Source organism: Oncorhynchus masou, unplaced genomic scaffold, assembly GCF_036934945.1.
Source record: "Oncorhynchus masou masou isolate Uvic2021 unplaced genomic scaffold, UVic_Omas_1.1 unplaced_scaffold_1339, whole genome shotgun sequence".
Lineage (NCBI taxonomy): Eukaryota > Metazoa > Chordata > Actinopteri > Salmoniformes > Salmonidae > Oncorhynchus > Oncorhynchus masou.
The window spans coordinates 77593-101942 of record NW_027003272.1 but is presented as its reverse complement, the minus strand read 5'-3'; the positions used below and the strand labels follow the sequence as shown (position 1 = coordinate 101942).

The window sequence follows — 24350 nt, the reverse complement described above, 5'->3', positions numbered from 1 at the left end:
ATGGTGTTTAGGCCCGGTTACAGCCTGTGACATTGTGTTTAGGCCCGGTGACAGCCTGTGACATGGTGTTTAGGCCCGGTGACAGCCTGTGACATGGTGTTTAGGCCCGGTGACAGTCTGTGACATTGTGTTTAGGCCCGGTGACAGCCTGTGACATGGTGTTTAGGCCCGGTGACAGCCTGTGACATTGTGTTTAGGCCCGGTGACAGCCTGTGATATTGTGTTTAGGCCCGGTGACAGCCTGTGACATTGTGTTTAGGCCCGGTGACAGCCTGTGACATGGTGTTTAGGCCCAGTGACAGCCTGTGACATGGTGTTTAGGCCCGGTGACAGCCTGTGACATGGTGTTTAGGCCAGGCCCGGTGACAGCCTGTGACATGGTGTTTAGGCCCGGTGACAGCCTGTGACATGGTGTTTAGGCCCGGTGACAGCCTGTGACATGGTGTTTAGGCCTGGTGACAGCCTGTGACATGGTGTTTAGGCCCGGTGACAGCCTGTGACATGGTGTTTAGGCCCGGTGACAGCCTGTGACATGGTGTTTAGGCCCAGTGACAGCCTGTGACACTGTGTTTAGGCCCGGTGACAGCCTGTGATATTGTGTTTAGGCCCGGTGACAGCCTGTGACATTGTGTTTAGGCCGGTGACAGTCTGTGAATGGTGTTTAGGCCCGGTGACAGCCTGTGAATGGTGTTTAGGCCCGGTGACAGCCTGTGACATTGTGTTTAGGCCCGATGACAGCCTGTGACATTGTGTTTAGGCCCAGTGACAGTCTGTGAATGGTGTTTAGGCCCGGTGACAGCCTGTGAATGGTGTTTAGGCCCGGTGACAGCCTGTGAATGGTGTTTAGGCCCGGTGACAGCCTGTGAATGGTGTTTAGGCCCGGTGACAGCCTGTGACATTGTGTTTAGGCCCAGTGACAGCCTGTGACATTGTGTTTAGGCCGGTGACAGTCTGTGAATGGTGTTTAGGCCCGGTGACAGCCTGTGAATGGTGTTTAGGCCCGGTGACAGCCTGTGACATGGTGTTTAGGCCCGGTGACAGCCTGTGACATGGTGTTTAGGCCCGGTGACAGCCTGTGAATGGTTTTTAGGCCCGGTGACAGCCTGTGACATGGTGTTTAGGCCCGGTGACCACGCGGTTGCTCTATAATCTGCAAATCGTTGCAAACACATCCTCTCTATATGCCTTGCTTTACATGGAGCCTGTCTTAAATATGCACACACACACACACACCCTTCTCCCCCGTCTAGTTACTGTCAGCAGGAGAGGCGTTCTGCCTGCCTGTCTGACCTTTAAATCAATGAGAGGCTGTGGACTGTGACACCTACCCCACCCCGGGGAGCCTGTCACTGGGTACGACCGCCCAGATCGTCTCGCCCCAGAGAGCACAGCATGGGTCATCCCAGCTGGCCGGTTAAAAACCACAGCCCACTGCATAACATCAGAGGCTTAGCAGGCTTGTCTGTCTGTCTGTCTGCCTGCCTGCCTGCCTGCCTGCCTGCCTGTCTGTCTGTCTGTCTGTCTGTCTGTCTGTCTGCCTGCCTGCCTGTCTGCCTGTCTGTCTGTCTGCCTGTCTGCCCTTGGTTCTTTAGAAGGGGGGAAAGGTGTATGGAGAAAGTGTGTGAGTGTATGTCCAGTACGTATGTATGAGTGGGACCTCAGACTTACCTTCAGTCTCACAGGCGGCGGTGCCGTCGTTGGGGCAGACGCGGGTCTCCACCTTCTTCTTGCCCAGCTGCAGCTGATGAGGGTCTGGAAGGAGGGCCCTGCAGGTGTAGCGGGTCCTCTGCTCCTGGCGGGCCCCGTCCTGGGTCACATTCACCGGCATCCAGGGGGTCCAGGGGGTGTTGCGACGGACCTCCGGACACGCCTCCAGGTTACAGGTCTTGTACTCCTAGGGGAGTGTGTTTTAGGGAAGAGGAGAGAGGATTGAAGGATGTATGAAAAGGAGAGAGGATATGTCAGCTTCGACCTGACTGTTCATCCTCAGGCTATGATAAATGAATAATGAAAGATGCCATTCACTAGATCAAATAAGGGTGTTATCTGTGAGAAAGTTGTGGTAAAGGATGCATTTGGGTGTGTGTGTGTGTGTGTGTGTGTGTGTGTGTGTGTGTGTGTGTGTGTGTGTGTGTGTGTGTGTGTGTGTGTGTGTGTGTGTGTGTGTGTGTGTGTGTGTGTGTGTGTGTGTGTGTGTGTGTGTGTGTGTGTGTGTGTGTGTGTGTGTGTGTGTGTGTGTGTGTGTGTGTGTACCAGAGCACATCCTGGGCAGGTGTTCCCCTTCTCACAGCTCCTGACCCGGGAATGGACCCCTCCTCCACACTCTGCACTGCACTGAGACCAGGAGCCCCAAGATGACCAGATCACAGGCAGGGGACATGGGCTCTTCTCGTTGCACAGCCTACACACACACACACAAACACACGGTAAACCTGCAGTCCTACTCTTTCTGCCTGGTGGTCTCTGTAAGAGAAGGTGAACCACTGCTTTACAATATGTGCACCATTTCAGGGCATTGCAACGCTGAACGAGGGTCTCCTGCAACGCCACAAGAAAACCTGACAATGTGAACCTGACTGAATGTGAACCTGACTGAATGTGAACCTGACTGAAGGTGAACCTGACTGAATGTGAACCTGACTGAATGTGAACCTGACTGAATGTGAACCTGACTGAAGGTGAACCTGACTGAATGTGAACCTGACTGAATGTGAACCTGACTGAAGGTGAACCTGACTGAATGTGAACCTGACTGAATGTGAACCTGACTGAATGTGAACCTGACTGAATGTGAACCTGACTGAATGTGAACCTGACTGAAGGTGAACCTGTCTGTATGTACTGCATTGAGTCCCTCTGTCTCACCTCTCATCTCGGCCTTGTCCCACACAGACACGCCCCCCATGCCGGGGGGAGGGGTTGTTGCAGGAGCGCTGGCGCACCTCGTACCCGATGCCACAGCTGGTGCTGCACTGACCCCAGGTGGACCAGGGGGTCCAGCCTCCGTTCCTAGAGGAGACAGAGAGACATAGAGACAGAGAGAGACGGACAGAGACAGAGAGAGACGGACAGAGAGAGAGAGACAGAGAGAGAGACAGAGAGAGAGACAGAGAGAGAGAGAGAGAGACAGAGAGAGACAGAGACAGAGAGAGACAGAGACAGAGACAGAGAGAGACAGAGACAGAAACAGAGAGACAGAGAGAGAGACAGAGACAGAAACAGAGAGACAGAAACAGAGAGAGAGAGAGAGAGAGAGAGAGAGAGAGAGAGAAACTCAGAACAACTGGGAAGACACACAGATTCACCTAAAACTCTAATAGCCTAGTCTATTGTAAACTCTAACAGCTGTCATGACGTTGGCCTCTTTGGGCATAGCAAGCCCATCCCCCTCTCCCTGCCTCCCCCTTTCCTCCTTCAACTAGGTTGCTGTGGTCAGAGAGACGTCGTAAATTCCTGAGGATCTTCTCATGGACACACAGTATAGAGAGAGTAGATTTTCATGGAGAACAAAGGAAATCCTTCCACCTCACAGAACTTGAGGTACGAAGAAATTTTATGTTCCGGAGAAAGTATAAAAGATCGGTGAAGAATCCAGCTATGCAGTCAATAATACAATATAGCAAGTAAAACAATGGAATGGTAGATTTGCAGTGGAAGAATGTGCAAAGTAGAAATAAAAATAACGGGGTGCAAAGGAGCAAAATAAATAAATAAAATAAATAAATACAGTAGAGAAAGAGGTAGTTGTTTGGGCTAAATTATAGATGGGCTATGTACAGGTGCAGTAATTTGTGAGCTGCTCTGACAGCTGGTGCCTGAAGCTAGTGAGGGAGATAAGTGTTTCCAGTTTCAGATACTTTTTTATGTTCGTTCTAGTCATTGGCAGCAGAGAACTGGAAGGAGAGGCGGCCAAAGGAAGAATTGGTTTTGGGGGTGACTAGAGAGATATACCTGCTGGAGCGCGTGCTACAGGTGGGTGATGCTATGGTGACCAGCGAGCTGAGATAAGGGGGGACTTTACCTAGCAGGGTCTTGTAGATGACATGGAGCCAGTGAGGGCCAGCCAACGAGAGCGTACAGGTCGCAATGGTGGGTAGTATATGGGGCTTTGGTGACAAAATGGATTGCACTGTGATAGACTGCATCCAATTTGTTGAGTAGGCTACTGGAGGCTATTTTGTAAATGACATCGCCGAAGTCGAGGAATGGTAGGATGGTCAGTTTTACAAGGGTATGTTTGGCAGCATGAGTGAAGGATGCTTTGTTGCAAAATAGAAAGCCAATTCTAGATTTAACTTTGGATTGGAGATGTTTGATATGGGTCTGGAAGGAGAGTTTAACGTCTAACCAGACACATAGGTATTTGTAGTTGCCCACGTATTCTAAGTCAGAACCGTCCAGAGTAGTGATGTTGGACAGGCGGGCAGGTGCAGGCAGCGATCGGTTGAAGAGCATACATTTAGTTTTTCTTGTATTTAAGAGCAATTGGAGGCTACGGAAGGAGAGTTGTATGGCATTGAAGCTTGCCTGGAGGGTGTGTGTCCAAAGAAGGGCCAGAATTATACAGAATGGTGTCGTCTGCGTAGAGGTGGATCAGAGACTCACCAGCAGCAAGAGCGACATCATTGATGTATACAGAGAAGAGAGTCGGTCCAAGAATTGAACCCGGTGGCACCCCCATAGAGACTGCCAGAGGTCCGGAAACAGACCCTCCGATTTGACACACTGAACTCTATCAGAGAAGTAGTTGGTGAACCAGGCGAGGCAATCATTTGAGAAACCAAGGCTGTCGAGTCTGCCGATGAGGATGTGGTGATTGACAGAGTCGAAAGCCTTGGCCAGATTAATGAATACGGCTGCACAGTAATGTTTCTTATCGATGGCGGTTATGATATCGTTTAGGACCTTGAGCGTGGCTGAGGTGCTCCCATGACCAGCTCTGAAACCAGATTGCATAGCAGAGAGGGTATGGTGAGATTCAAAATGGTCGGTAATCTGTTTGTTGACTTGGCTTTCGAAGACCTTAGAAAGGCAGGGCAGGATAGATATAGGTCTGTAGCAGTTTGGGTCAAGAGTGTCCCCCCCTTGGAAGAGGGGGATGACCGCAGCTGCTTTCCAATCTATGGGAATCTCAGACGACACGAAAGAGAGGTTGAATAGGCTAGTAATAGGGGTGGCAACAATTTCGGCGGATGATTTTAGAAAGAAAGGGTCGAGATTGTCTAGCCCGGCTGATTTGTAGGGGTACAGATTTTGCAGCTCTTTCAAAACATCAGCTGACTGGATTTGGGAGAAGGAGAAATGGGGAAGGCTTGGGCGAGTTGCTGTGGGGGGTGCAGTGCTGTTGACCGGGGTAGGAGTAGCCAGGTGGAAAGCATGGCCAGCCGTAGAAAAATGCTTATTGAAATTCTCAATTATAGTGGATTTATCAGTGGTGACAGTGTTTCCTATCTTCAGTGCTGTGGGCAGCTGGGAGGAGGTGTTCTTATTCTCCATGGACTTTACAGTGTCCCAAACTTTTTTGAGTTAGTGTTGCAGGAAGCAAATTTCTGCTTGAAAAGCTAGCCTTGGCTTTTCTAACTGCCTGTGTATATTGGTTTCTAGCTTCCCTGAAAAGCTGCATATCACGGGGGCTGTTCGAAACTAATGCAGAACGCCATAGGATGTTTTTGTGTTGGTTAAGAGCAGTCAGGTCTGGGGAGAACTGAGGGCTATATCTGTTAGTACATATAATTGTTGTATAAGATGAATGAGTGAGTCTGATACTGTTTACACAATGTTACAATGTGATTTTGGACTGTTTAACGAAGGAAAACTCAAAAAGGGAATTGGATTTGAACTAAATCAGAGAACCGCCCCTGAGCCCAGTTAGGGTCAGACATCCTGGACCGCCCCTGAGCCCAGTTAGGGTCAGACATCCTGGGACAGCCCTTTTCTGCCATTCCGAATAAAACCCCCACTCGGGTTTTCGATCAGCAGACCGAATTACAAGATGGCTAAAGGTTGCAGAACATGTTTTTCTCCATCAGGAGGACAAAGGTTGTAGACCATTGCTGAATCTTTTAACCATACCATGTGGTTAAACTCTTAGACTATCGATACCGACAGAATAAGAACAAGTCTTTGATATTAATTACTAGTCTGCAGCTAGGAATTCGGTATCATTGAACGCGAAGAACGACAACCACCGAAACATCTATTCTATAATGAATGTCATTCTGAACAATCCCCTCTAACCACAACTGAGAGAGAGGGAGCGAGACGGACAATTCTACAAAATAAATTAACTTTTCACCAGCGATCAAGACGACACACTGAGCGTAAATATATATATTGATTGCAATTGTTCCCGAATGAGTGAGCATTCATGTGCAAAGGATTAGCATTTCAATTGTTATAATTATCACTCTGTAGTTACTTCTTAGTCGACCCCCACTTCCCCTTTTGTCTAACAAGCCGCCATGCCGGTTTAGCCCACTAGGGCACATTCTCCTATCATATCTTGTAACCATATTTACCTTGTTTGTTTATGCATTTCTGTGAATTACTTAGTTAGTAATAAATCCATTATTTAAGACAATTGATGTATGGATGACTCATAGTGAAGACTGGGTTCGTGCAGATAATGAATGAGACTAACGTTAGGTAAAGTAAATAATTAATTAATTCGAAGACTAATTGATCAGATAAAATATCTGAAAAGTTATTTTAGGAAATGATAACGTTGTAATCTGAATATTTTTCCTTGGTGCCCCAACTTCCTAGTTAATTAGTTACGTGATTAATCAGTTGATCACGTAATAACTCATTACAGAGAATCTTTGACAAAAAACAATCAGTCTTCAGTTAATGATAGTAAAGACACGACACGGCCTTGTCTATTGTAAACTCTAATAGCCCAGTCTATTGTAAACTCTAATAGCCTAGTCTATTGTAAACTCTAATCGCCTAGTCTATTGTAAACTCTAATAGCCTAGTCTATTGTAAACTCTAATAGCCTATTCTATTGTAAACTCCAATAGCCTTGTCTATTGTAAACTCTAACAGCCTAGTCTATTGTAAACTCTAACAACCTAGTCTATTGTAAACTCTAACAACCTAGTCTACTGTAAACTCTAACAGCCTAGTCTATTGTAAACTCTAATAGCCTAGTCTATTGTAAACTCTAATAGCCTTGTCTATTGTAAACTCTAATAGCCTTGTCTGTTGTAAACTCTATAGCCTTGTCTATTGTAAACTCTAATAGCCCAGTCTATTGTAAACTCTAATAGCCTAGTCTATTGTAAACTCTAATAGCCTAGTCTATTGTAAACTCTAATAGCCTTGTCTATTGTAAACTCTAATAGCCTTGTCTGTTGTAAACTCTATAGCCTTGTCTATTGTAAACTCTAATAGCCCAGTCTATTGTAAACTCTAATAGCCTTGTCTATTGTAAACTCTAATAGCCTTGTCTGTTGTAAACTCTATAGCCTTGTCTATTGTAAACTCTAATAGCCCAGTCTATTGTAAACTCTAATAGCCTTGTCTATTGTAAACTCTAATAGCCTAGTCTATTGTAAACTCTAATAGCCTAGTCTATTGTAAACTCTAATAGCCCAGTCTATTGTAAACTCTCTGAAAGCAGAAGAATAGAAGAACAGAACAAACATTGCTGAGGCAACATGTGCTTGTCTGGGAAGCTGACTGGGCTGAGGCATAAATATCCACCTAATGTGTTTAAGTGCTTCAGGCTGGTGGAGCTTCCCTTCTAATTAAATTGGTGCTTTCTGTAAAAGACTATTTAATTTCAGCACCTCCGTCTCTCTACTTCATAGTAACACAGTAAAGTAAGCAACAGGAAGCCACCAGTGAAGACCGTAATCTCTCTAATAACACACACACACGCACACACGCACACACGCACACACGCACACACGCACACACACACATATATAGACGTGCTATACTGAGAGGTTCGGTTTTCGGTTTTCAACTCACTCTAGATAAATCCAATCTCTTTTGCCTAATGAGGGAAACCTCTAATAATAGAGGGCAAGGGAGTCCTTGAGTTTCCTCTCAGAACATGTCAACACTCTGGGAGTTGGACTCTGCTGCTGGTCTGATTCTACTACTGTAGTTTCCTCTGAGAACATGTCAACACTGTCTGGTAGTTGGACTCTGCTGCTGGTCTGATTCTACTACTTGAGTTTCCTCTGAGAACATGTCAACACTGTCTGGTAGTTGGACTCTGCTGCTGGTCTGATTCTACTACTTGAGTTTCCTCTGAGAACATGTCAACACTGTCTGGGAGTTGGACTCTGCTGCTGGTCTGATTCTACTACTGTAGTTTCCTCTGAGAACATGTCAACACTGTCTGGGAGTTGGACTCTGCTGCTGGTCTGATTCTACTACTTGAGTTTCCTCTGAGAACATGTCAACACTGTCTGGGAGTTGGGCTCTGCTGCTGGTCTGATTCTACTACTGTTGTTTCCTCTAAGAACATGTCAACACTGTCTGGTAGTTGGACTCTGCTGCTGGTCTGATTCTACTACTGTAGTTTCCTCTGAGAACATGTCAACACTGTCTGGGAGTTGGACTCTGCTGCTGGTCTGATTCTACTATTGTAGTTTCCTCTGAGAACATGTCAACACTGTCTGGTAGTTGGACTCTGCTGCTGGTCTAATTCTACTACTGTAGTTTCCTCTGAGAACATGTCAACACTGTCTGGGAGTTGGACTCTGCTGCTGGTCTAATTCTACTACTGTAGTTTCCTCTGAGAACATGTCAACACTCTGGGAGTTGGACTCTGCTGCTGGTCTAATTCTACTACTGTAGTTTCCTCTGAGAACATATCAACACTCTGGGAGTTGGACTCTGCTGCTGGTCTGATTCTACTACTGTAGTTTCCTCTGAGAACATATCAACACTGTCTGGTAGTTGGACTCTGCTGCTGGTCTGATTCTACTACTGTGGTTTCCTCTGAGAACATATCAACACTCTGGGAGTTGGACTCTGCTGCTGGTCTGATTCTACTACTGTAGTTTCCTCTGAGAACATATCAACACTGTCTGGTAGTTGGACTCTGCTGCTGGTCTGATTCTACTACTTGAGTTTCCTCTGAGAACATGTCAACACTGTCTGGGAGTTGGAAGTCGAATGTCAACTCTCTGAAAGCAGAAGAATAGAACTCATCAAGAATAGAACAAACATTGCTGAGTCTACGTGTGCTTGTCTGCTGCTGGTCTGAAGTCTCATGTTACTACTTGTCTTTGTCTAGAGATCCATTTAAGGTCAACATGTACAATACCTTCTGTCAAATATACTGACAGTTTGTTAACATGCTGGAAACATAGAATGAGAGCGGACTCAAATGCGCGTCAGCCCAACTGGAACAAAAAAACGTGAATCAGGTGCTCAAATGAGGGATTTGATAATCCCCAAAAGCTCCAGGAAACATACTCTGACTCTGCTGACGGTCATGACTATTCCACTTTTGGGAAGTCAGTGACCGTTATGATGTTTGGTACTGAATGATGAATAGTAGACTGAAACTTATCTTGTCTTCTTCCTCTACAGTACCTGGAACAGTTGGCCACCTGGATGGTGGGGCCCTTGCAGTTGGAGCCTCCACACTGAGGGACTGGACTGTTACAAGAGCGTGAGCGACACGCGCAACTGGTGCTGGCTCCCTCCCTGTCGTCATGGGTACATGGTTGCCATGGCGCCCAGGGGCTGAAGCCACCGTCCTGGGTCAGGTTCCTTACCTGTGAGCGGGCAGGAGTTCAGCATCAGAAGGGACCAATCAGAGATTGGGTCAGAATGGTGGCTAATGGGGAAAAGTGGTAGGACAAAGGGGAAGGTGGTAGGAGAGAGGGGAAGGTGGTAGGAGAGAGGGGAAGCTGGTAGGAGAGAGGGGAAGCTGTTAGGAGAGAGGGGAAGCTGTTAGGAGAGAGGGGAAGGTGGTAGGAGAGAGGGGAAGGTGGTAGGAGAGAGGGGAAGGTGGTAGGAGAGAGGGGTAGGTGGTAGGAGAGAGGGGTAGGTGGTAGGAGAGAGGGGAAGGTGGTAGGAGAGAGGGGAAGCTGTTAGGAGAGAGGGGAAGGTGTTAGGAGAGAGGGGAAGGTGGTATGAGAGAGGGGAAGCTGTTAGGAGAGAGGGGAAGGTGTTAGGAGAGAGGGGAAGCTGTTAGGAGAGAGGGGAAGCTGTTAGGAGAGAGGGGAAGCTGTTAGGAGAGAGGGGAAGGTGTTAGGAGAGAGGGGAAGCTGGTAGGAGAGAGGGGAAGGTGGTAGGAGAGAGGGGAAGGTGGTAGGAGAGAGGGGAAGTTGTTAGGAGAGAGGGGAAGGTGGTAGGAGAGAGGGGAAGGTGGTAGGAGAGAGGGGAAGGTGGTAGGAGAGAGGGGAAGTGGTAGGAGAGAGGGGAAGGTGGTAGGAGAGAGGGGAAGGTGGTAGGAGAGAGGGGAAGGTGGTAGGAGAGAGGGGAAGGTGGTAGGAGAGAGGGGAAGGTGGTAGGAGAGAGGGGAAGGTGTGTGGGGAAACTCAATTAATGTGTGTGTGTGTGTGTGTGTGTGTGTGTGTGTGTGTGTGTGTGTGTGTGTGTGTGTGTGTGTGTGTGTGTGTGTGTGTGTGTGTGTGTGTGTGTGTGTGTGTGTGTTTTCCTACATTATCAGGACCCCTAACATTTCACCTGAATGTCCTGAAAAGGGAGGAACAGCTGAATTTGTTCAAATGCTATTTTAAGCTTAAAGGTTAGATTCAGGCTTTTAGTGTTATGGTTAGGGTTTAGGTTTAAGGGTTTGGTATAAGGTTAGGGTTAGGGTTTTTGGGGTTAAGGTTGGTAGTAGGGTTAGGTTTAGGGGTTAGGGAAAATAGTGGTCAAACATTTTTACACTCCAAAAAGTTCTGATATTTCATGAAAACAAAATGTGTGTGTATGTTACATATGAGGTGTGTGTGTTACATATGATATGAGGTGTGTGTGTTACATATGATATGAGGTGTGTGTGTTACATATGAGGTGTGTATGTTACATATGATATGAGGTGTGTATGTTACATATGAGGTGTGTGTGTGTTACATATGATATGAGGTGTGTGTGTTACATATGATATGAGGTGTGTGTGTTACATATGATATGAGGTGTGTATGTTACATATGATATGAGGTGTGTATGTTACATATGATATGAGGTGTGTGTGTTACATATAATATGAGGTGTGTATGTTACATATGATATGAGGTGTGTGTGTTACATATGATATGAGGTGTGTATGTTACATATGATATGAGGTGTGTGTTACATATGAGGTGTGTGTGTTACATATGATATGAGGTGTGTGTGTGTGTTACATATGAGGTGTGTATGTTACATATGATATGAGGTGTGTGTGTTACATATGATATGAGGTGTGTATGTTACATATGAGGTGTGTGTGTTACATATGATATGAGGTGTGTGTGTGTGTTACATATGAGGTGTGTGTGTTACATATGATATGAGGTGTGTGTGTTACATATGATATGAGGTGTGTATGTTACATATGATATGAGGTGTGTGTTACATATGAGGTGTGTGTGTTACATATGATATGAGGTGTGTGTGTTACATATAATATGAGGTGTGTGTGTGTGTTACATATGAGGTGTGTATGTTACATATGATATGAGGTGTGTGTTACATATGAGGTGTGTATGTTACATATGATATGAGGTGTGTGTGTGTGTTACATATGAGGTGTGTATGTTACATATGATATGAGGTGTGTGTGTTACATATGATATGAGGTGTGTGTGTTACATATGATATGAGGTGTGTGTGTTACATATGATATGAGGTGTGTGTGTTACATATGATATGAGGTGTGTATGTTACATATGATATGAGGTGTGTGTGTTACATATGATATGAGGTGTGTATGTTACATATGATATGAGGTGTGTGTGTTACATATGATATGAGGTGTGTGTGTTACATATGATATGAGGTGTGTGTGTGACCCTTACCGGGCACTCAGTGATATTCTGGCTCCACTGGCTCATGTTGGAACTGTCCTCGATGGTGGTGCAACGCTTCTGCTTACGGTCCCAGCCACAGTAGGGGTCTCGGGCGTCCAGGCAGTGCCTGTAGGACCCCAGGGCACAAAGACAGCAGTCAGTGGAGAGGGACAGCACTGGAAAAACACCTCACACCTCAACTCACTCAAAAAATGTTAGCGTAAAGCTCGGAAAACAGCTCTCCCCCAATAGAACCCATACAGTATCAGACTGGTGCTAGTTGAGGTGTTGACACATCAAGAAGGACATACTCTGACATATGCTCCACTGTAAGGCACCGTGCCATACAACACGCTTCACTGCAGCTCAGTGTTTGTATGCTCCAGAAAAAACACAAGCTAATTTCAGTCATTAAATCCAGGATTGTTAATGAAAAGAAGTTGTCAGAGACCCCGGGAAGGGAACCCCCTAGCTTAGGACTGCTGTTTGACAACGTGTTTGTGAAAAGGCACAGGTCAGGGCAGCCCATAGAAATAGAAATTGGTACAGGACTCTAGTGTTTACCAACTTATAGAAGTAGTAGAAGAAGAACGTGGACTACTTCAAAATGGAGATGGCCTCAATGGTGCTGCCCGTGCTCTCACAGACGCCATAATGGGACAGATACAATGGTGCTGCCCGTGCTCTCACAGACGCCATCATGGGACAGATACAATGGTGCTGCCCGTGCTCTCACAGACGCCATCATGGGACAGATACAATGGTGCTGCCCGTGCTCTCACAGACGCCATCATGGGACAGATACAATGGTGCTGCCCGTGCTCTCACAGACGCCATAATGGGACAGATACAATGGTGCTGCCCGTGCTCTCACAGACGCCATAATGGGACAGATACAATGATGCGATGTCTATCAAGGTCAATGGGCAGCCTCTCTACCATAAGACTCTGTCTGACAGGCACAGGTGAGGACAGCCTCTCTACCGTAGGACCCTGTCTGACAGGCACAGGTGAGGACAGCCTCTCTACCGTAGGACCCTGTCTGACAGGCACAGGTGAGGACAGCCTCTCTACCGCAGGACCCTGTCTGACAGGCACAGGTGAGGACAGCCTCTCTACCGTAGGACCCTGTCTGACAGGCACAGGTGAGGACAGCCTCTCTACCGTAGGACCCTGTCTGACAGGCACAGGTGAGGACAGCCTCGCTACCGTAGGACCCTGTCTGACAGGCACAGGTGAGGACAGCCTCTCTACAGTAGGACCCTGTCTGACAGGCACAGGTGAGGACAGCCTCTCTACCGTAGGACCCTGTCTGACAGGCACAGGTGAGGACAGCCTCTCTACCGTAGGACCCTGTCTGACAGGCACAGGTGAGGACAGGCTCTCTACCGTAGGACCCTGTCTGACAGGCACAGGTGAGGACAGCCTCTCTACCGTAGGACCCTGTCTGACAGGCACGGGTGAGGACAGCCTCTCTACCGTAGGACCCTGTCTGACAGGCACAGGTGAGGACAGCCTCGCTACCGTAGGACCCTGTCTGACAGGCACAGGTGAGGACAGCCTCTCTACCGTAGGACCCTGTCTGACAGGCACAGGTGAGGACAGCCTCTCTACCGCAGGACCCTGTCTGACAGGCACAGGTGAGGACAGCCTCTCTACCGTAGGACCCTGTCTGACAGGCACAGGTGAGGACAGCCTCTCTACCGTAGGACCCTGTCTGACAGGCACAGGTGAGGACAGCCTCGCTACCGTAGGACCCTGTCTGACAGGCACAGGTGAGGACAGCCTCTCTACAGTAGGACCCTGTCTGACAGGCACAGGTGAGGACAGCCTCTCTACCGTAGGACCCTGTCTGACAGGCACAGGTGAGGACAGCCTCTCTACCGTAGGACCCTGTCTGACAGGCACAGGTGAGGACAGGCTCTCTACCGTAGGACCCTGTCTGACAGGCACAGGTGAGGACAGCCTCTCTACCGTAGGACCCTGTCTGACAGGCACAGGTGAGGACAGCCTCTCTACCGTAGGACCCTGTCTGACAGGCACAGGTGAGGACAGCCTCGCTACCGTAGGACCCTGTCTGACAGGCACAGGTGAGGACAGCCTCTCTACCGTAGGACCCTGTCTGACAGGCACAGGTGAGGACAGCCTCTCTACCGTAGGACCCTGTCTGACAGGCACAGGTGAAGACAGGCTCTCTACCGTAGGACCCTGTCTGACAGGCACAGGTGAGGACAGCCTCCCTACCGTAGGACCCTGTCTGACAGGCACAGGTGAGGACAGCCTCTCTACAGTAGGACCCTGTCTGACAGGCACAGGTGAGGACAGCCTCTCTACCGTAGGACCCTGTCTGACAGGCACAGGTGAGGACAGCCTCTCTACCGTAGGACCCTGTCTGACAGGCACAGGTGAGGACAGGCTCTCTACCGTAGGACCCTGTCTGACAGGCACAGGTGAGGACAGCCTCTCTACCGTAGGACCCTGTCTGACAGGCACAGGTGAGGACAGCCTCTCTACCGTAGGACCCTGTCTGACAGGCACAGGTGAGGACAGCCTCGCTACCGTAGGACCCTGTCTGACAGGCACAGGTGAGGACAGCCTCTCTACCGTAGGACCCTGTCTGACAGGCACAGGTGAGGACAGCCTCTCTACCGTAGGACCCTGTCTGACAGGCACAGGTGAAGACAGGCTCTCTACCGTAGGACCCTGTCTGACAGGCACAGGTGAGGACAGCCTCTCTACCGTAGGACCCTGTCTGACAGGCACAGGTGAGGACAGCCTCCCTACCGTAGGACCCTGTCTGACAGGCACAGGTGAGGACAGCCTCTCTACCGTAGGACCCTGTCTGACAGGCACAGGTGAGGACAGCCTCGCTACCGTAGGACCCTGTCTGACAGGCACAGGTTAGGGCAGCCTCTTTATGTAGTACTCTGTGAGGGGTCCTTCTCTTCCTGGTTGTTTATGTGGCTCCATGAGGCCCAGATGGAGCAGAGAAAACAGGTCCTGTTGACCCAGAGCACTCAGTAGGCTGATGAACAGAGCAAGAGGCCAGTGTGTCTGTCTGCCTTGAATTATGGAGCGGAAGAGATATGTGTCAACATTGTGGAAGCGTTTCACGGTGGAGTCGAGTATGACTTTTCTTATGACCTATGTCGTGCTTATGAAGACTTTGTGAACGCTCTATAAAGCCTTTTATAGATTGTTTGATTATTTGCGGTCTTTGTATCTCCTGTTCCCTTGCATCTGTGCAAGACAACGGGTCAGTCCCAAACACCACCCTATTCCCTATATATTACACTACTACCAATGGGCCCTCGTCGAAAGTAGTGCACTATATAGGGAACAGGGTGGCATTTGGGACTAAGCCATCTACAATCTGATGAATGGAATATAACTGCACTAACAGCAGCCTACCTAGGACCTATTGGTATTCTGTATAGGGAGCGCGACCAACAAAACACTCCCCTGCAATAAACAGTTGACAGATCAGTTCCTGATAATCAGCAGTAATATCAGTTTATCAGGCAGCGGGGGAGAGACTAACAACCACTGTGTTGATCACCCTGCTGACGGGCTGGCGGCTACAGACTACAGTAAATCATGGTTGTCTAAGAGGGATGGGAAGGGGTATGGTCATAGTGTGTGTGTGTGTGTGTGTATGAGAGAGAGAGAGATTTAATGGGGTTGGGAGAATAAACGTTTCGCTGTGAGACCAGAGTCAGAACGGGGATGGGTTAGTTTGGGCTTCCAGTCCTGTGAAGGCTCTTTTCTCCAGGTTCAGAGAGCCTCTCTCTACAGCAACAAGACATTGCTAAGCAGTGGGGGGGGGGGGGGGGGTTAACCCCCCCCCCCCCCAGACCCCTTAACTCTCCCTCAAACCCTCGCCTCATCTCCCACTGAGTGACCCCACTCTGGAAACAGTTTATTACACGACAGCCCCCAGTCTACCAGACAAGGTCTCACTGTGACCCCACTCTAGAAACAGTTTATCACACGACAGCACCCAGTCTACCAGACAAGGTCTCACTCTGGGGGTACACAAGAGAGGGATGGAGAGAAGAAAAGTGAGAGGAGAGGAAAGGAAAGGAGGGAGAAAGAGATGATGTGACAGGAGAGGGGGATAGTATAAAGAAAGCCACTCCCAAGCTGCACCAGTAATCAATATCACCATACATTGCCAGTAATCAATATGTACATCTATCAATCACCAGTAATCAACATCTCCATCTATCAATCACCAGTAATCAACATCCCCATCTATCAATCACCAGCAATCAACATCTCCATCTATCAATCACCAGCAATCAACATCTCCATCTATCAATCACCAGCAATCAACATCTCCATCTATCAATCACCAGTAATCAATATGTACATCTATCAATCACCAGTAATCAACATCTCCATCTATCAATCACCAGCAATCAACATCTCCATCTATCAATCACCAGTAATCAATATGTACATCTATCAATCACCAGTAATCAACATCTCCATCTATCAATCACCAGCAATCAACATCTCCATCTATCAATCACCAGCAATCAACATCTCCATCTATCAATCACCAGTAATCAATATCACCATATATCGCCAGTAATCAATATGTACATCTATCAATCACCAGCAATCAACATCTCCATCTATCAATCACCAGTAATCAACATCTCAGTATTTCCCTACATAAAGCCATCCAGCCGTCTGTCTACATTATGGAGTGGAAGAGATAGTGTGTCAACATTGTGGAACTTTAGTATGACGGTAAAGTCTAGTAAGCCATCTACAATCTGATGAATGGAATATAACTGCACTAACAGCAGCCTACCTAGGACCTATTGGTATTCTGTATAGGGAGCGCGACCAACAAAACACTCCCCTGCAATAAACAGTGGACAGATCAGTTCCTGATAATCAGCAGTAATATCAGTTTAGCAGGCAGCGGGGGAGAGACTAACAACCACTGTGTTGATCACTACAGACTGCACTAAATAATGGTTGTCTGAGAGGGATGGGAAGGGGGCAGGGGTATGGTCATAGGGTGTGTGTGTTACACAAATTATTATGTGCTAGGGTGTGTGTGTGTGTGTGTGTGTGTGTGTGTGTGTGTGTGTGTGTGTGTGTGTGTGTGTGTGTGTGTGTGCTAGTGTGTGTGTGTGTGTGTGTGTGTGTGTGTGTGTGTGTGTGTGTGTGTGTGTGTGTGTGTGTGTGTGTGTGTGTGTGCGCTGTTGTGTTTGTGTATTTATCCTGGGAGGAAAACCCCAATAAAGCCCCTACATTATTGTAGAAAACTTCCCACCCAAACCCAGCCTCTAGTCCTCTTCCCCCCAATCCCAGCCTCCACTCCACTCCACCCCCCCAACCCCAGCCTCCACTCCTCTTCCCCCCAACCCCGGGCTCCTCTTCCCCCAACCCCAGCCTCTACTCCTCTTCCCCCCAACCCCGGGCTCCTCTTCCCCCCAACCCCAGCCTCTACTCCTCTTCCCCCAACCCCAGCCTCTACCCCCTTTCCCCCAACCCCAGCCTCTACTCCTATTCCCCCCAACCCCAGCCTCTACTCCTCTTCCCCCCAACCCCAGCCTCTACTCCTCTTCCCCCCAACCCCAGCCTCTACTCCTCTTCCCCCCAACCCCAGCCTCTACTCCTCTTTCCCCCAACCCCAGCCTCTACCCCTTTTCCCCCCAACCCCAGCCTCTACTCCTCTTCCCCCCAACCCCAGCCTCTACCCCTTTTCCCACCAATCCCAGCCTCTACCTCTTTCCCCCCAACCCCAGCCTCTACTCTTCTTCCCCCAACCCCCCCTCCCCAGCCTCCTCTTTCCCCCAACCCCAGCCTCTACTCCTCTTCCCCCAACCCCAGCCTCTACCCCTCTTCCCCCAACCCCAGCCTCTACCCCTCTTTCCCCCAACCCCAGCCTCTACCCCTCTTTCCCCCAACCCCAGCCTCTACCCCTCTTTCCCCCAACCCCAGCCTCTACCCCTCTTTCCCCAAACCCCAGCCTCTACCCCTTTTCCCCCCAATCCCAGTCTCTACCTCTTTCCCCCAATCCCAGTCTCTACCTCTTTCCCCCAACCCCTGCCTCTACCTCTTTCCCCCCAACCCAGCCTCTACCTCTTTCCCCCCAATCCCAGCCTCTACCTCTTTCCCCCAATCCCAGCCTCTACCCCTTTTCCCCCAATCCCAGTCTCTACCTCTTTCCCCCAACCCCAGCCTCTACCTCTTTCCCCCCAACCCCCGCCTCTACCTCTTTCCCCCAACCCCAGCCTCTACCTCTTTCCCCCAACCCCAGCCTCTACCTCTTTCCCCCCCAACCCCAGCCTCTACCTCTTTCCCCCAACCCCAGCCTCTACCTCTTTCCCCCCAACCCCTGCCTCCATCCCGCTTCACCCCAGTTAACCACTTCACAATTCTACTCTCCTCACAGTTAACCCCTTCCTCATTCTATTCTCCTCACAGTTAACCCCTTCCTCATTCTACTCTCCTCACAGTTAACCACTTCCTCAGTCTACTCTCACCCAGTTAACCACTTCCTCAGTCTACTCTCACCCAGTTAACCACTTCCTCAGTCTACTCTCACCCAGTTAACCACTTCCTCAGTCTACTCTCACCCAGTTAACCACTTCCTCAGTCTACTCTCACCCAGTTAACCACTTCCTCAGTCTACTCTCACCCAGTTAACCACTTCCTCAGTCTACTCTCACCCAGTTAACCACTTCCTCAGTCTACTCTCACCCAGTTAACCACTTCCTCAGTCTACTCTCACCCAGTTAACCACTTCCTCAGTCTACTCTCACCCAGTTAACCACTTCCTCAGTCTACTCTCACCCAGTTAACCACTTCCTCAGTCTACTCTCACCCAGTTAACCACTTCCTCAGTCTACTCTCACCCAGTTAACCACTTCCTCAGTCTACTCTCACCCAGTTAACCATTTCCCCATTCTACTCTCCTCACAGTTCTGCTATGGAGAAGATAGCCTCTTAATATCTCAAAGAGCTCATTGGTTAACACACTAGCTAAACCCACTTGGCCAATAACTACCATAGATTATAGGATTATAGCTACTACACTAAGCAAGCTGCTAGTAAGAGAGGGCTCTCATCCATTATGCATGTAATACAATATTTCCCTGTGTGGCTGCAAGTCAAGCTGCTAATATCGCCGTTTGCCAAGTGTATTACTGTGATTATTTATCCTTAGGGGGAGGGAAGGAAACATTTTCTCTCAGAACAATTAAACAAACAACCCACAGCTCGAAACGCTGGTCTGTAGAGCCAAAATGTCTCCATACGCAGCTCGTAACCCTGGTCTGTAGAGCCAAAATGTCTCCATACGCAGCTCGTAACCCTGGTCTGTAGAGCCAAAATGTCTCCATATGCAGCTCGTAACTATGGTCTGTAGAGACAAAATGTCTCCACACGCAGTCAGTAACCCTGGTCTGTAGAGCCAAAATGTCTCCACACGCAGTCGGTAACCCTGGTCTGTAGAGCCAAAATGTCGCCACATGCGGTCGGTAACCCTGGTCTGTAGAGACAAAATGTCGCCACATGCGGTCCGTAACCCTGGTCTGTAGAGCCAAAATGTCTCCACATGCGGTCCGTAACCCTGGTCTGTAGAGCCAAAATGTCGCCACATGCGGTCCGTAACCCTGGTCTGTAGAGACAAAATGACGCCACATGCGGTCGGTAACCCTGGTCTGTAGAGCCAAAATGACGCCACATGCGGTCCGTAACCCTGGTCTGTAGAGCCAAAATGTCGCCACATGCGGTCCGTAACCCTGGTCTGTAGAGCCAAAATGTCGCCACATGCGGTCCGTAACCCTGGTCTGTAGAGACAAAATGACGCCACATGCGGTCCGTAACCCTGGTCTGTAGAGCCAAAATGACGCCACATGCGGTCCGTAACCCTGGTCTGTAGAGCCAAAATGTCGCCACATGCGGTCCGTAACCCTGGTCTGTAGAGCCAAAATGACGCCACATGCGGTCCGTAACCCTGGTCTGTAGAGCCAAAATGTCGCCACCTGCAGTCTGTAACCCTGGTCTGTAGAGCCGAAATGTCGCCACATGCGGTCCGTAACCCTGGTCTGTAGAGACAAAATGACGCCACATGCGGTCCGTAACCCTGGTCTGTAGAGCCAAAATGTCGCCACATGCGGTCCGTAACCCTGGTCTGTAGAGCCGAAATGTCGCCACATGCGGTCCGTAACCCTGGTCTGTAGAGACAAAATGACGCCACATGCGGTCCGTAACCCTGGTCTGTAGAGCCAAAATGTCGCCACATGCAGATGCCATTCAGAACACAGAGTATAATGAGAGAAAACGTAACCTGGGGGCACACTGGGGTTTATGGGGTTGTGAGTGGCTAGGATAGGTAGTTCCTGACATGGGGTTGGAAGGGAGTGGCTAGGATAGGTAGTTCCTGACATACGGTTGGAAGGGAGTGGCTAGGATAGGTAGTTCCTGACATGGGTTTGGAAGGGAGTGGCTAGGATAGGTAGTTCCTATCATGGGTTTGGAAGGGAGTGGCTAGGATAGGTAGTTCCTATCATGGGTTTGGAAGGGAGTGGCTAGGATAGGTAGTTCCTGACATGGGGTTGGAAGGGAGTGGCTAGGATAGGTAGTTAGTGACATGGGGTTGGAAGGGAGTGGCTAGGATAGGTAGTTCCTGACATGGGGTTGGAAGGGAGTGGCTAGGATAGGTAGTTCCTGACATGGGGTTGGAAGGGAGTGGCTAGGATAGGTAGTTCCTATCATGGGTTTGGAAGGGAGTGGCTAGGATAGGTAGTTCCTGACATGGGGTTGGAAGGGAGTGGCTAGGATAGGTAGTTCCTGACATGGGGTTTGGAAGGGAGTGGCTAGGCTAGGTGGTTCCTGACATAGGGTTGGAAGGGAGTGGCTAGGATAGGTAGTTCCTGACATGGGGTTGGAAGGGAGTGGCTAGGATAGGTAGTTCCTGACATGGGGTTGGAAGGGAGTGGCTAGGATAGGTAGTTCCTGACATGGGGTTGGAAGGGAGTGGCTAGGATAGGTAGTTCCTGACATGGGGTTGGAAGGGAGTGGCTAGGATAGGTAGTTCCTGACATGGGGTTGGAAGGGAGTGGCTAGGATAGGTAGTTCCTATCATGGGTTTGGAAGGGAGTGGCTAGGATAGGTAGTTCCTGACATACGGTTGGAAGGGAGTGGCTAGGATAGGTAGTTCCTGACATGGGGTTGGAAGGGAGTGGCTAGGATAGGTAGTTAGTGACATGGGGTTGGAAGGGAGTGGCTAGGATAGGTAGTTCCTGACATGGGGTTGGAAGGGAGTGGCTAGGATAGGTAGTTCCTGACATGGGGTTGGAAGGGAGTGGCTAGGATAGGTAGTTCCTATCATGGGTTTGGAAGGGAGTGGCTAGGCTAGGTGGTTCCTGACATAGGGTTGGAAGGGAGTGGCTAGGATAGGTAGTTCCTGACATGGGGTTGGAAGGGAGTGGCTAGGATAGGTAGTTCCTGACATGGGGTTGGAAGGGAGTGGCTAGGATAGGTAGTTCCTGACATGGGGTTGGAAGGGAGTGGCTAGGATAGGTAGTTCCTGACATGGGGTTGGAAGGGAGTGGCTAGGATAGGTAGTTCCTATCATGGGTTTGGAAGGGAGTGGCTAGGCTAGGTGGTTCCTGACATAGGGTTGGAAGGGAGTGGCTAGGATAGGTAGTTCCTGACATGGGGTTGGAAGGGAGTGGCTAGGATAGGTAGTTCCTGACATGGGGTTGGAAGGGAGTGGCTAGGATAGGTAGTTCCTGACATGGGTTCAAAGGGAGTGGCTAGGATAGGTAGTTCCTGACATAGGGTTGGAAGGGAGTGGCTAGGATAGGTAGTTCCTATCATGGGTTTGGAAGGGAGTGGCTAGGATAGGTAGTTCCTGACATGGGGTTGGAAGGGAGTGGCTAGGATAGGTAGTTCCTGACATGGGGTTGGAAGGGAGTGGCTAAGATAGGTAGTTCCTGACATGGGGTTGGAAGGGAGTGGCTAGGATAGGTAGTTCCTGACATGGGGTTGGAAGGGAGTGGCTAGGATAGGTAGTTCCTGACATGGGGTTTGGAAGGGAGTGGCTAGGCTAGGTAGTTCCTGACATGGGGTTGGAAGGGAGTGGCTAGGATAGGTAGTTCCTATCATGGGTTTGGAAGGGAGTGGCTAGGCTAGGTGGTTCCTGACATAGGGTTGGAAGGGAGTGGCTAGGATAGGTAGTTCCTGACATGGGGTTTGGAAGGGAGTGGCTAGGCTAGGTGGTTCCTGACATAGGGTTGGAAGGGAGTGGCTAGGATAGGTAGTTCCTGACATGGGGTTGGAAGGGAGTGGCTAGGATAGGTAGTTCCTGACATGGGGTTGGAAGGGAGTGGCTAGGATAGGTAGTTCCTGACATGGGGTTGGAAGGGAGTGGCTAGGATAGGTAGTTCCTGACATGGGGTTGGAAGGGAGTGGCTAGGATAGGTAGTTCCTGACATGGGGTTGGAAGGGAGTGGCTAGGATAGGTAGTTCCTGACATGGGGTTGGAAGGGAGTGGCTAGGATAGGTAGTTCCTGACATACGGTTGGAAGGGAGTGGCTAGGATAGGTAGTTCCTGACATGGGGTTGGAAGGGAGTGGCTAGGATAGGTAGTTAGTGACATGGGGTTGGAAGGGAGTGGCTAGGATAGGTAGTTCCTGACATGGGGTTGGAAGGGAGTGGCTAGGATAGGTAGTTCCTGACATGGGGTTGGAAGGGAGTGGCTAGGATAGGTAGTTCCTGACATGGGGTTGGAAGGGAGTGGCTAGGATAGGTAGTTCCTGACATGGGGTTGGAAGGGAGTGGCTAGGTGGTTCCTGACATGGGGTTGGAAGGGAGTGGCTAAGAGGATGATTAGGTGGCCATGAGGGCCAGATTGGATATTTTAGCCAGGAAACCGGGGTTAACAACCCAACTCTTATGATAAGTGCCATGGGATCTTTAATGACTACAGAGAATCAGGACACCCGTTTAACATCCCATCTGAAAAACGGCACCCTACACATGGCAATGTCCCCAATCACTGCCCTGGGGCACTGGGATCTTCAGAGACATGGGATACAGGGTGGTATGCCGATGGTTATTACACAGTTAATACACAGGATGATATGTAAAATATGTGGTAAAAGCTAGGGGTAGGACACATGCAATCACCATGACAACTAGTTAATCTATTGTAGTAATGGGATGCCTTTCACATTAACATCCATCTATGTCCAGTCAGTTAGGGAGGTGGTCAGTTCACTATCTTTCCCACAACGACAACCCTCTCTCTCCCTCTCTCTTTTTCCCTGACTGTATTTATTTCCTGTTCCCCTCCTCCCTCCTCCCCTCTGACAGGTGAGAGTGATGGATCGCACAGAAAACCTCTGCTGGCACTGCAACACCATCCCAGACTGCCATTGTACTGGCTCCAGTCTGCAGCCAGAACAGAGGAAATTAGTTTTTTCCCCACTAGCACCGGGAGAGGCAAAGGGCAGTGTTCACAAGGAGCGAGCAGGGATTCATTCAACGGGAGAGGTCAAATGTAATTACAGGAAGCCTCAGCTGGATTGGTTACTTACAGATGTGGCCAAATGTTGACACATTGCACTTTACAAAAATGCAACTGAGTAGAATGAGCTGTTTTTTCTTTTCAAAACTTGTTCAATTGCTATTTTTACCCTGCAGGCACCTGCAACTTACCACAGGTGAGATAAATTACACAGTAAATGAGAATCATTGCCTCCAACCAAGTTAATTACAATTTTGAATAATTTAGTCTAGGCCAATCATTTTTTTCAATTTCAGTTAGAATCCCCCCCCAAAAAAAAAAAAATGTATTTGAGAAGAAAAGGTGAGTCATGCAAGGGTGCCAATATATCATGCATTGGTGCCAATATATCTGACTGCATCTGTACAGTATAAACAGGGGGTAATGACATGGCAGATTATGTATGGTGTTATTCATGAGATGAGTGAAGGACTGGCAAATGCTGTTTGGCTGATACTGAATGAATAAAAGCACCTGCTAAATGGCATATATTATAAATGAATGTGCATATTAAATAATGATATGCTCATATGTATTAAACCCCACATATCAGTAGTCATAACACTGTGTATGTATGGTGAGGTGTCATGGCATTGGCTGTTAGAGGTGGACAGGATGTGCAATCTATGGAAGCTACAGGAGTGTAAGAAACCTTATATATCAGTAGTCATTATAGTGATAACACCACCATTCTTCATACTGTACAGTAAGGTGTGATATCATTATAGTGATAACACCACCATTCTTCATACTGTACAGTAAGGTGTGATATCATTATAGTCATAACACCACCATTCTTCATACTGTACAGTAAGGTGTGATATCATTATAGTGATAACACC

At 48.8% G+C, this 24350-nt stretch overlaps 1 protein-coding gene across 1 annotated transcript in view; it reads right to left on the bottom strand.

The window, feature by feature from the left end:
* Nucleotides 1-24350, bottom strand: part of LOC135530419 (semaphorin-5B-like) — a 70120-nt gene that overhangs the window by 17936 nt on the left and 27834 nt on the right. Inside the window, exons 11-15 of the mRNA XM_064958751.1 lie at nucleotides 11976-12093; nucleotides 9559-9743; nucleotides 2866-3009; nucleotides 2254-2401; nucleotides 1669-1894 (exon numbers count right to left, since the gene is read on the bottom strand). Coding sequence (XP_064814823.1) covers nucleotides 1669-1894; nucleotides 2254-2401; nucleotides 2866-3009; nucleotides 9559-9743; nucleotides 11976-12093 — 821 coding nt within the window. The remainder of the gene's footprint in view (nucleotides 1-1668; nucleotides 1895-2253; nucleotides 2402-2865; nucleotides 3010-9558; nucleotides 9744-11975; nucleotides 12094-24350) is intronic.